Raw genomic sequence first — 14,002 nt, forward strand, 5'->3', positions numbered from 1 at the left:
ATGAAGCAGTTATAAGAACATTGCTAAAGCAAGAGCTACTACACACACATACACACACAATGTACATATATTTCCTGAAGGCTAGTATTCTGCTGATGTGATGTGGGTGCAAAAGGCAGCCTAATTCTGGGTATGGCAGTACATGCTGACATGTTCCAGTTAGCACACAACTCATAGTAGATTTCTGTTGAAACTCAGCCATGATATGCTGCCAGCAAATGGGAGTGGTGAAAAATACTCGGAAGACCAACGAAGGCTAAAATAACACAAAATAATAATGCTGTCATCACCTGTTTCCACAACACGGTACTCAACAAAACTGTGTGCAGTGTGAAGATCCTTGAATAGTTGCCAGTCCCCTTTCAGGATTTAGCCCTTTTATTTTCAGCCCATGAATGTGTGGTATTGGTCAGTAATTATGCTAATATACTAGCTGTGATTTCTGAGTATTTCCTCCTCATTCTATTGCTGTTGTGAGCTGAATATAATTGATTTATAGTGCACTCCTTACATCAAGTAGGAATTATAGATATAGCATTTTAGAGAGGGCAATATGCCCATTTGGTTTTCTCTCAGTTTCTATTTTTTTCAACCTTATATTCAGTTCTCCACATTTCTACATCAGCTTAAAGGTAAAGGTAAAGGGACCCCTGATCATTAGGTCCAGTTGTGGCCGACTCTGGGGTTGTGGCACTCATCTCGCTTTATTGGCCAAGGGAGCCGGCGTACAGCTTCCGGGTCACGTGGCCAGCATGACTAAGCCGCTTCTGGCAAACCAGAGCAGCGCACGGAAACACCATTTACCTTCCCGCCGGAGCGGTACCTATTTCTCTACTTGCACTTTGAAGTGCTTTCAAACTGCTAGGTTGGCAGGAGCTGGGACTGAGCAACGGGAGCTCACCCCATCGCGGGGCTTCAAACCGCCGACCTTCTGATCAGCAAGCCCTAGGCTCTGTGGTTTAACCCACAGAGCCACCCGCGTCCCTTCAGTTCCACATCAGTTTAATTTCATTTAAAAAGTCATCATGAAAATTCATCAGCATGCTGGTGTGAATTTCTCCTCAAAGGTTAGCTGTGTTTATAGGTTATACTGTGAATTAGGTAGGTTCACCTTTAAATATGAACTGAATTGAATCCCTCCCGCCCATTCCTAGTAGGGGCACAGAGAGAGGCATGCTTGATGGTATATAACTGGTATAGTCCTCCATGAGGGCTTTCAAATCTATTCCTAGACATTTTGTGGAAGGGAAATAAAACATTTTGTATTAGCAAGTTTCAGAAGCGTAGGGATAGGAACAAAGATTTCTGCAGATCTAACTCCTCATGCGCAAGGAGTTTTCCCAGCCACGCAGTCTGTCCCATTCAACAGAGAGGGAAATTCCACTCTCATTTCATGTGGCGCAAATTGAGCTGTCTCCTTGGTACACGGAAAATCCCATATGGTCAGGAAGCTCTTTGTGTATTTGAAATCTCACACCCCAGCTTACATGTTTTCAAACATATCCTAACCAAGGGGGTATGTGTGGTGCAGAAAGCTTCTTAAGGACCTACATCGTTTGCCAAATGCTATGAAAGGCGCCAGATTCCAAGCAAAAATCTAAGCAATCCACACACCCAGATACATGCTTTTTGTACTAGTGCTGCGCAGAAAATTTCTACTATTTCACCATCACCATTCTCCATCAGTTAATGAGGAGATACATTATATTTGAAAACGGTCATAGGGGTGGTTTGGTGAAATTCTCATAGGTGTAATGTGGATGAAAATGCCTTGCATTTGAGGTGGCTGAAGGGGGCTCATTTCTTCCATTTTACTTATCATCTCTTTGATATGTAAAGATAGTAAGAATATAGATACAAAAATAAAATTATGCAAAATCTTTGTTCGAACTCATGACACTGAGATTAAGAGTCTTAGGCTCTACCAACTGAGCTATCTAATATGTATTTTTTTCTGAGTAGATGGATAGGATTGCACTGTTTTAAAAAAAGCCATATGTGATTGCACTATTTCTGTCCCAGCGATTTTAAATGAACAATTATGTACTTGTCGCATGAAAATCAAATAACTTATTTGTGACTTGATCAAGTTATACGTATGTTTACACCACAGCTCTTCTCTACTATATTTAAATCTACACTTAGTATTCTTCACATGTTCAATACCAGTATAATATTTTTTTTATAAAAAAATCTTAACTTAAAAGTGAAATATTCAGATGATAAATTGGCAGTGGGGGGTAATTTTATAGTTGCATGCATGAAGTTTTCTCAATATAATATCTATGGAAATGGTAGTAAAATATTAAAGTATTTGTGTACATGAAGCCTTTAATAAGAAATAACAATTCAGCAATAATTAAGACCACTTTTACAAGATATACTATAGTGCTGCTCACAGGCTTAGTTTTTTTGCTCTTTTATCCTCTGGCAGCCTCTCCAACCAGGTGCCCTCTAGCTTTTTTGGGACTACAGCTCCCATCAGCGTCAGCCAGCACAGCCGTGCTTTCTGAATTTGAAACCCTGATCACAATCTTCTGAATTTCTGCACCATGAATATCTCTGCTGACAAAAATGCTTGCTGTAATGTTCTTTATTTGCTGTTGGTTTTGTCATGACACACACACCCCGCCAACCCTGTACAGATAGAGTTTCGCTGAACTAGATCTCTTCCACTTTACCCTTCTATGTGTACAAGAGAGACAAAAAGAGAGAGGAGCTTTTTTTCCATGAAAAAGGCAAAACATTCTTGACTTAACTATTAAATAGAATAAGGAAAGTGCCATTGCAGTCTGGCAGTTTAAGAGGAAGAAAACCTCACTCTGTGTCCTTACGTAATGTTCATAGCTAAGCAGCTGCAAATGGAGAGGCTGAAAGATTGAAACATCCATCTGGAAATCGGCTATTAGATGTATACTGGCACGACTTACCAACATTTTATATCCTTGTAGTAGAAATGCAGTTTCCCCGAGGAGAAGCTAAAAAATGTTTGGTTTTGATTTTAGTTTAACCCTTAGCCCTGCTGCCTGCAAAGAGGCCAGAAGAGACTGGGTATCAGTCAAATACTAAGGTCTTCCATGGCCACCCCCAGCCCTTCTTGAAGGGGTTGAAAGTTGTCATTCAGCACCACCTTGCTAGAGGGACCAGGCCGCCTTTCTCCCCACAGTCCACCTATTCAGTCTTTTCTAGCCAACAGAAGGGCAGAATAATAAGACTGGCAAGCACCTTTCTGAAAAAAAGATTGTTTTGATACTTAAAGCATTTCCCTCTCTCTCCCTCTTACAAAAATACTGACATTTGATTTCAGCTGGTCTGAGTTGCAGGGTGATCCTTCTAAGTGTGGAAAATAGGGTTGCAAGACCTCCATGTCTGACCTGAAGTCTCCAGGTTTGTCTGGAAGGTGGGTAACACTACCTTTAATTCTATATCTATATACCTATATCCAGGGCTTTTTTGAGCCAGAACTTGCCAGAACTCAGTTCCGGCACCTCTCAGGTGTGGGAGGCCGTCACTGTGAGTTCCGCTATCTCTTTTTCTAGAAAAATAGCACTGTCTTTCTTTCTTTCTTTCTTTCTTTCTTTCTTTCTTTCTTTCTTTCTTTCTTTCTTTCTTTCTTTCTTTCTTTCTTTCTTGAGAGCCAGTGTGGTGTAGTGGTTAAGAGCAGTAGTCTCGTAATCTGGGGAACCGGGTTCGCGTCTCCACTCGTCCACATGCAGCTGCTGGGTGACCTTGGGCTAGTCACACTTCTTTGAAGTCTCTCAGCCTCACTCACCTCACAGAGTGTTTATTGTGGGGGAGGAAGGGAAAGGAAAAAGTTAGCCACTTTGAGACTCCTTCAGGTAGTGATAAAGCGGGATATCAAATCCAAACTCTTCTTCTTCTATCTATCTATCTATCTATCATCTATCTATCTATCTATCTATCTATCTATCTATCATCTATCTATCTATCTATCTATCTATCTATCTATCTATCTATCTATCTATCACTCCACACAGAGAGACAGACAGGGGGAGCTCAAGAGAGCACTTCAACCTGGCAGGAGCCAGTTGCAAATTATATTATAGAGACTCTGATGCATCTGTCCTTGTTTGCTCTCTTCTTCCCATTAACATCCATCTCCAAGGCCTGCCCCATTACATTATCAGGGGCTGACCCGAGGCCTCAGATTTGGGTTCTGACATCTCAGTTTCTGGGATGCTCCTGACCTGGCAACTTTGGTGGAACATCCGTAGCTTCGTGCATGCAAAAACCCTCAAGTTCAACCCCTGGCATCTCTGAATACAGCTTCGAAAGACTCCTGTCTGAAACCCTGAAGAGGTACTGCCAGTGGCCGGAATCCCCATGATGTGGTCGGCATCCCTCTGCCTGCAATCCGGGTCACTGGGGGTCCTGGATGCCTGTCTGCAACCCCACCCCCCAGGAAAGGGGAGTGGACATCTAGATGAAGCACTGGCTTGATAAGGAAGGCAACTTCATATGAAGGGGAGAGTTAGAGAGATGTTTGCTGTATAACATAATTTTATACAGCATGGTCCCTGTGTTTTCTATTTAGCCAATTATTTTCAAAAGTATGGAAATATTATGAAACATAGTCCTTCCTGGTCTGTATCACCTGATATTGCAGGTAGGTTCATTTACCTATTTTGCTTGTTTATGGACATCTATACCTGACTTTCATGTGGTAAAATCAAGTTCAAAACACAAATCACAACAAAAATTAGAAATAATAATCTCTCTCTCTCTATATATATATATATATATTTGTATAAATATAAAAATAATAATGACAAAAAATATACAGCAGGAATTCCGCCCCCAACAAAACGCCATCATTAAAATTGTATCAGCCACAGCAGACATAAAACCTATTATCAAAGGTTCAACTAAAAATGCCTGCTGAAATAAAGTAGTTTTAGCAGCATGTTTAAATGGAGGCAAAGAGGGGGCCTGATTAGCCTCTCTTGGGAGACTATTCCATCCTTTAGGTCCTGAACAGGCCCTGCCTCTCATCTCCACCAGCTGCGCTTGTGTTGGCAATGTGACAGGAAGAAGAGTCTCAAAAGCTGAGCTCAGATCTTCAGCAGGTTCCTTCCTTGGGGAAGAGGTGATTCCTGAATATCCTGGCTTAACTTATTGGAATGCTCTCTCATGTAGAAGATACACCCACATGTGAAGAGCTAAACTTTCAAGAAAAAGGTTTTAAAGGTTTTTTTTTCAGTGCGCTGCTGTGAACTCAGAGGTGCTTTACTTCAGAGTCAGCAGTATGTACACTATTGCACTCTCAGTCCAGATTTCTCTTTAATGTCCTACCTTTCCACCTGCAGAAATTATTTACAAGGAGTATCATGCACATGTTTCAGTGATCATAGAAGGATGTTTTGTGTAGCTGTGCATTCACAGAGATAGCTACAGGGTGCTTGATGAAATGCCACATATAGGAAGGACTGCCTGAAGAAAACAAGGGTCTGTTTTCATCATCCCCAAACCCCTCCAAAAAATACATACTGGTCTCAGGGTGTGTGTGATTGTTATTAGCACCAAAGATACAGAGAGAAAAGGCTTAAACCTTCCTTCTCCATACGCTGTGGTGCTGAGGACAATTGTCCCCTTTGGTGTTTATTTTTAAAGAACCACCACAACACGATGTGATTGCTAATCAAGTTATTGGCATAACATATATGTTATGTGTGGTGTAATGGTTAGAGTGTTGGACTAAGACATGGGAGAGCAGGGTTCGAATTCCCACTCAGCCATGAAGCTCACTGGGTGACCGTGGGCCAGTCACTGCCTCTCAGCCTAACCCACCTCACAGGGCTGTTGTAGGGATTAAATGAGGAGGAGGAGAACCATTTTTTGCCACTTTGACATCCTGGGAAGATAAAGGTGGTATATAAAAGTCTTTAATAGGTAATGTTAAATAAATATAGGTAGACCCTCAGTATAGTGTCCAAATTTCAGTACAACCTGACGCCCCAAGTGTTGGGTCAATCTGCCATTTTCTGAGATACACTGGGCTGAATCTTACTGGTTCTGAAGCGTCACTCCTACAGCATGAAACCAGAGTTTTCTTCCTTTTCCCAGTATTTATTTAGTAGATAGTTTCAGATTTATATTTTGTTGAAATGTCTGCAATGGTACAGTACTTAGGAGTAGGTCATAGGGCTTATAGACTGTTGAATATGTGACAAGGAGGCTGTAAAAGATCTGGTCAGATGAAGTTAATTAACGGCAAATGAAGGACAGCTGCTTTTTATGTATGTAGCACATCTTTGATCTGCTCTACCCTTCAGACCTCTGTGGACAAGGTAGTTAAATACAAACTAGGAGGCCTATTTTAAAGACATTAAGGCCCTCAGGGGCAAGGAGTGACAGTCCGTGCAGCCATGAGCTGTTAGCGTTATTCATTAGAGAACTTTAAACATGTCAGAAAAATAGAGTAATGTCCCTGCACTTAGTTCAGCCTGAACACTGAAGATTACCACAGCTTTGGGACGTATGAATGGACCAGCGTCTGGCAGTGAGTTTCTCGAGAAGGATTTGTTATGCAGGGAAAGAATAATCATGTGTGTGAGAGAGAGTTCAATGAATTATCAGGTCATCTTACATAATCAATAGGTGTGTGTGTGTGTGTGGATGCACACACAGTCACAAGAGATGACTCCTAAAGGTGGAGGATTGTAGTGGGGAGGGTTGGGATTCTGTGAGGAGACGGGATGGGAGGAGATTTTAAAATAAATAAATTAAATGGCAGGTGACCAAAATAACTTTAGTTCAGTTGATTTATTTTTTTGCTGCCAGTTGTCCACTACTTCAATTTCAAGAATATTTTAAATCCACAAAGATATAAATAGGTTGTGAACCACTCGGGGATCTTTGAGTGAAGGGCGGTATACAAATTTAATTAATAATAATAGCAATAATTCCAATAAAAAGTCAAAAAAATAACTAATAATTAACCAATAATAATTAATAGTGACCTTTGCCTTCATAGAACATTAGACCTGCAGACTGAGATGTTCCACAATTTGAACATGAATCAAGAACTGGCAAAACAACCTGAATTCAACTCTCCTTAAATGTTTTATAGTGACTTTTTGGTACCTATATTAGACAACAACATAAAACATAAGATGCACAATGGCTATTTTTCAAATAATAGGGAGGAATTCAGCGTTGTGCTAAAATGAATGTCCCATCAGTGCAAGCATTTCAGGTTACCAGACAGAATGATCCCCCTTCTCCATCCCCACATGCTGTTCTGGGGGTTCTCCTAATCCCGAACAATTTTGAGGGTAACAATGGTTGAAGAAAGCCCAGTGGTTCAAGCAGATGGCCTTGTGCAGGGCTTCCAGTGAGCAGACTCATTAGGAGAATCTCCCACGTTATGCTCACTCTTTCAGAAACGATGGTGGGAAGCAGAGGAGGGAAATTTTGAGATGAAAACTCCCTCCATTCCCCCCTAATACTACCTCTATTCAAAATACACTATCCAGAAACTTCTTCAAGGAGCACTGGGGTTGCATCACATGCATTTGTGTGTAATACAGTGGTACCTCGGGTTAAGTACTTAATTCGTTCCGGAGGTCCATTCTTTACCTGAAACTGTTCTTAACCTGAAGCACCACTTTAGCTAATGGGGCCTCCTGCTGCTGCCACGCTGCCGCTGCACGATTTCTCCTCTCATCCTGAAGCAAAGTTCTTAACCCGAGGTAATATTTCTGGGTTAGTGGAGTCTGTAACCTGAAGCGTATGTAACCTGAAGCGTATGTAACCCGAGGTGCCACTGCATGTAGTTTTACCTTTAGCAAAGCTAAACAGCAATGGGAAAGAAATGGTTTTAATCGTGGAGCACAGAAAAGGTAATGGGACGAGGGTGGCGCTGTAGTCTAAACCAGAGCCGATCAGAAGGTTGGCGGTTCGAATCCCCGTGACAGAGTGAGCTCCCGTTGCTCAGTCCCTGCTCCTGCCAACCTAGCAGTTTGAAAGCACATCAAAGTGCAAGTAGATCAATAGGTACCACTCCAGCGGGAAGGTAAACGGCATTTCTGTGCACTTCTCTGGTTCGCCAAAAGCGGCTTAGTCATGCTGGCCACATGACCCGGAAGGTGTACGCCGGCTCCCTCAGCCAATAAAGCGAGATGAGCTCCGCAACCCCAGAGTCATCTGCAACTGGACCTAATGGTCTGGAGTTCCTTTACTTTTACCTTTTACAGAAGAGGTATAATTGTAGCCTGAGAGGAAACCAATTAACAAACTGTGTAGCTAGTACAGTGGTACCTTAGGTTACATATGCTTCAGGTTACAGACTCTGCTAACCCAGAAATAGTACCTCGGGTTAAGAACTTTGCTTCAGGATGAGAACAGAAATCGCTCGGCAGCAGCAGGAGGCCCCATTAACTAAAGTGGTGCTTCAGGTTAAGAACAGTTTCAGGTTAAGAACGGACCTCCGGAATGAATTATGTTCTTAACCTGAGGTACTTCTGTACACTGTCTTGAGCCATCCATCTTTATAACTAACCTTAAAGGATGGAAAACTTACCTTTTACAATATAAGACTGTGCAATGGCAATTTTCCCCTCAGTGGTTTATTTTATATACATCAGACAGGTCCATTGTTAAGATTTCATACAGTGGCTTGTTTGAACCTGTAACTGTTCATGTTTTTGTCCCAGTGTGGAATCAATGGCTGTATCTTTTCTGCTTCAAGTCTAGATTATGGACTGAACAGCACTCTTAATAATGTTTTGTGGTGTTTCAAGCATTTGTCATGTCAAAAAACATTCTTTTGGCAGCAAAGGTACTGATTTTGAGACCAAATTGAAAAACAAAACAAAACACCACTTTATCAAGACCAAATAATAATTAGCTCAAGTCATGTTTAACAATTTCACAGTCAGATGTATTTTTACAACAGGATAGCAAGATACATATTGCAATATTTATTGTTATTTTGCATATTTTGACAGTATGTGTTTGAATGCCAAAACAAATATGCACAGCTCCAGCTATATAATATACAGTGCTTGACATGTGTTTCTCTCTATGAGCAAATTTCCATTGTGTTTTGCTTCCTCTGTGACTATCTTATTCCAGGAAAATGAATAAAGCACACTGAGGAGGGTGAATAATACACTAAAGGGGATATCTGCAATAAAATGCATGCATGCATCATACTTCCCAGACCTATCTAAATGGTGGAAGAATATATATAGAATGTTGAGTCTCTAATATCAGTCACATCTATATAGGTAGTAGCACTTGGGAAACAAGTGGAAGCCACAATTTTTCTTTTCTTTCTTTTGCCATTGATGTATTTTAATTTCCTTGTTGTTTGATATAGTACATGTTAATTTCAAAGATAATTTTAAGATATCTGATGGGCATATTTTTGTGAGACCATTGTCCTTTGAGAGCGGGAAGGGGGATATTGAGTTACTCACAGTGGGGTATTGAAGAAACTTGAATTTCCTGAAATTTCAAATTTGAATATGAAGTGGCCAACCTTCCCCATGCCCTGCTCTGGCTACTCAAGGTGCATTCGTGGGACAGAATGCCGTGATGTAATATGTCCCAGGAATGCTTTCAAAGCAGTGAGGCCACGGCTTGAAGTAGTGGTAGGGCTTTCTTGTTTACTGTTGAAAAAAGGAAGAAAAAGACAACAACTATTCACATTGGAAAGGTCTATGTGAAAACAAACCAGAGTATCGAAGCTGATACACAGATGGCACCTCCCCACAGAACAATTAGATCATATAAACAAAAGGTTCCCAACTGGGTGTTGCAGGAGCTGTAAGGAATGAGGGTATCTTGCATGTGGTCCTTGTGTTTTCATGCATTTTGGAAAATTTAGCTTTGAAATTAGTTGAGAAATAGTGCAACCCATTCTGCTATACACACAGCTGCAGTTGAACTCTGCAGACCTCTACCGTGAAAGCTTTTCATGAGGAACCTATCCAATCATTGGTTGCAGCAACCAGAATAGAAATTGCCCAAAGCTGGAAAACAGCCACATGATATCCCAGCCTTTGCCCAAATGGTGGCCTCCAGATGTTTGGACTACAACTCCCATCGGCACCAGCCATCCAAAAGGCATGTGGTTGACGAAGGCTGGACTACACAGTTAACAGAAACTCACATATTGAAGTAGATAAACAGGAGGCGTCACTAAAGAAGGTTTATTTATGTGGTCTTCATTTAAATCACGTGTAAATGAATGGTTTCCTGGGCAAAGACCATTGGTTGTCTACTCTTTGGATGAGACAACATTGCTTGAAAAGAAACATAATTGATAATTACCTATTAAAATACCTGTTAAAATACATTGACAAATAGCTTTCATTTGTCAATGTATTTTAACAGGTATTTTAACAGGTAATTATCAATTATGTTTTCCCCATTGAGTAGACACTATTTGCAGTTGCTATTTTGTTCATAATTTCTGTAGAAATTCAGTAAAAAAAATTGCAAATATTTTTTATTATTCTTTAGATTTAATCCTTCAGTTTAATCCAGTCTTCAGGGAGTATGACAATTTATATTACTGTATGATATGGCTTCAGCTAAGTTCCACAGAGTTCATTGTGTGAGAATTAAAACTTGTTCTCTCATGGAAATTAATGGGAGTTAAAAGTGCTAGACTTTGGCTGGACTGTGTCTACTTATTTATAAATAGCTTTTAAGAAAATGGTCTAGGATTCTATCTTAAGCCTTCCATTCAAGCTCCATGTGCACTCCTTTGAGTCCGTGGAACTCCTATCAAGACATTAAATTATGAGAAACACATTGTTCATGAGAGCCTGTTTAGTAAATTAGGTGATATGATAAAAGGATGCACAAAGTAGATAGGCATTGTCTGAAAGAGGTGCCTTCCTTCTAATGCTTTAATTTACAACTCAGGATTGCTAGAAATATAACAGGGCCACCATAGTTTCTGGGCTACTTTTCAAGTAGGATGCTTTAAGTGTTATCAGAACCATTACTATTGATGGGAAAATGTGTATTGTTTCTTATCCGTCCCACCATTTTTTGCATAGCTTGCGTGTTCATTTTTATTTTTTTAATAGGGCCCCCTTTCTATATCTGTATACATTCTTGGTTATTATGCAGAGAGTGCTGCCTTGGGAAATCAACTAACTATGCAAACCTACTGTATAATTAAATGATGAGAACAAAGAAAAGATTTTTATCCTTTCGGAAACACAGAAAGCTAACAGAATCGTGAAGTTACCAAAACATAGTTCTTGCCAATGGAAATGGAATTCATCTGATTCATTTGCTGGGGAAATGCCTGCATTAAAAATTTGTGTTGTGCAGGCTAAGAAATTAAAACTAGTGCTGCGCCAAATTTGCATGAGGTTTGGGATTTGATGCAAAAAAGAGGGGTTTGGGGGATTTCAGAAAGCTCGCTGGGGGAAAAAACTTGTCAGACATTGGGCAGACTTGTAGACGGACCACCACTGGGAGTCTAGTTCTGGTACAAGCAGGCTGAGGTCTAAAGATTCAGAGGCAGATGATGTGGTCACAACATGCTGTGCTCAGGTTCACGTGAGAACAAGGCCAGAAGCATAGGCAATGAGTGTTTTGTGTGGCTGTTGCTTTCCTGGCCCCATGCATGTTGGCAGAGCACATGTAAGCTCCATTACGCCCCTGCCTCTGTTCCATCCCCTTTTCTGACCACTTCCGGGTTGCAGCAATGTGTGTGGTCATGCCTCAATTGGACATGCTTAAATTGGTCGTTGCCTGTACAGTGGTACCTCTGGTTAAGTACTTAATTCGTTCCGGAGGTCCGTTCTTAACCTGAAACTGTTCTTAACCTGAAGCACCACTTTAGCTAATGGGGCCTCCTGCTGCTGCCACACCACCGGAGCACGATTTCTGTTCTTATCCTGAAGCAAAGTTCTTAACCTGAAGCACTATTTCTGGGTTAGCGGAGTGTGTAACCTGAAGCGTATGTAACCTGAAGCGTATGTAACCCGAGGTACCACTGTACTCAGCGTGGTGATGGACAAGTTGTTAGTGAGATACTAGACTGTTAGGGCAAGAGAGAAAGTCTTCATTGGGAATTGTTGAAATGAGTTGCCCACATATTGCCTTGCTGATTGAGGCCTCTCATTTTGATCTCTGTATTGTATTTGAAGGTAATGGTTTTCATTTTATATTATTGCCAGCTGATGAAGAATTATCATTGAAACAGTTCATTATCTTGGAGGAACTGTTCTGTTTGCTGCTGTGCTCGGAGCATCCTTTTGTGATGTTTGGAGTGCCTACCATCTTACTTCTGTGTTGCTGTTCTCGGTCTTGACAACATTTTGGATATGATATTTCCTGTGAAAAGGCATTCAGCCTCAATTTTAGCCATTCTTTATAGTGACATACCATTCTAATCATTCTGCTTATGGAATTGTTACTTGACTCTTATTAGTTTGTGACTCCCTACACCGTTAATGAATTTTGAAACAGTTTGATAGTGTTATATAAATATTGTCAATATATTATTAGCCTACGTGTTGCTTGATGTTGTTCAGGTTGCTGATTGAGGGAGCTAGGGTCCTGGGCTCTGCGGCCTGGATCCCTGGTTTTTCTGCTTTGGCAACTTACAAAACCTTTCCTTGGTAGTCTTTCATGATGGCTCATATATATATAGACAAACACTGATAATGTTGCTGCTACAGCGCCATTTTTTAGACCTGTCTTCTCCCTCCCTCCCTCCCTCCCTCCCTTCCTTCCTTCCTTCCTTCTCACAACCAGTTAGGGTCACAATGTGATATTATCCCCATGCCACCACAATCATTTAGTAAGCCCACAACTTACATGGGGGTTACGTTCTGCAGGTCATGCCTAAATCCAAAATTGTGTATAGTCAAAACACATTGGGTTCAATTGTGGGTGGGATTGCCCTTTCCACGCACTTTTTTATTTTTTGCCACAGGCATAAAGCTGAATGCGCCCAAGTTAAATGTGCTTAAATTGCAGGGTTACTGGAATTAGATGTGGTTATTTGATGATATCATGGAGGGCACAGAAAGGCCTCCCGTTCTTCTGATCAAGAAGGCTCACGCTCCTATTCTCCAAGCAACTGAGAGGTGTTCCCTATGCTGTAGAGGAAATGGGACATTCCTCTTTCCTCATTTCCACCCTGCCAGCTCAAACCGTTTAGGATTGCAGCCTAATTTCTGGGATGACAATTTCTTGGCTCAAATCTCAGAGTGGAGAGCATTTTTTAAAAAATGTGGGGTTTTTTGTTTTGTTTACAAAAATTCACCTCTTCACAAAACTTTCCCTTATCTCCCAAAGAAGATCCTTGGAGAATGTGAAGAAGAATATGCAATGCCTTTGCGTTATAATTGTTCTCTTCTCTGAGCACATTTTGCACGGGAACACTTTATACTTCAATAATTGTAGAGATCAAATGTATTTACCCGGCTTCTCTATCATCTTACAGGTCTTGTAGAAATTTGTCTGATGCACCCCCTCGATGTGGTGAAGACCAGGTAAGGTTCTGCTTGAACAAGTTTTATTGACACTGGAAGACATCCAAATTGGAAGCTGTCAGAACTTAAAAAGCTAGAACTTGTCCAAGTAAGATAACTTCTCCCTTTAATGGCATTTATATTTACTTACTGTTTTTCATAGCATTTGACAGGCAGAATTTGAATAGCATGATGCATTTCTGCTTGGAGGTCATCTGGAGGTGCTAAATACTTCTTTATTAAATGTACTCTTCATCTGACAGCCTGAGATCCTATTCTATTAAAAGTGAAGCGGGGAGGCAGCATGGTTATATTTTCTTTCCTACCATATTTATCATGTGAAGTAATGTTTTGACTTGAAACTAGAAATGTCATGTTGCCTCAAAAATAATATTGATGGTAAATGTGGCCTGAGACAGTTAATCGTGTTTTCAAAACTCAGCAAAAATGAAATTTATTTTTCCCCAAACCTGTATTTGCACATGTCTGTTGGGTGGTTTTATGGGTGGTTCACATGTCTCCACCCCCAT

At 40.8% G+C, this 14,002-nt stretch overlaps 1 protein-coding gene across 3 annotated transcripts in view; it reads left to right on the top strand.

Moving 5' to 3' along the window:
- SLC25A21 (solute carrier family 25 member 21) overlaps positions 1–14,002 on the top strand; it is a 291,585-nt gene that overhangs the window by 140,475 nt on the left and 137,108 nt on the right. For all 3 annotated transcript variants that reach the window (XM_082213854.1, XM_082213855.1, XM_082213856.1), the window contains exon 2: positions 13,445–13,493. In XM_082213854.1, the coding sequence (XP_082069980.1) occupies positions 13,445–13,493 (49 nt within the window). The remainder of the gene's footprint in view (positions 1–13,444; positions 13,494–14,002) is intronic.

Source organism: Podarcis vaucheri, assembly GCF_965113315.1.
Source record: "Podarcis vaucheri genome assembly, chromosome: 1".
NCBI classification, from domain to species: domain Eukaryota; kingdom Metazoa; phylum Chordata; class Lepidosauria; order Squamata; family Lacertidae; genus Podarcis; species Podarcis vaucheri.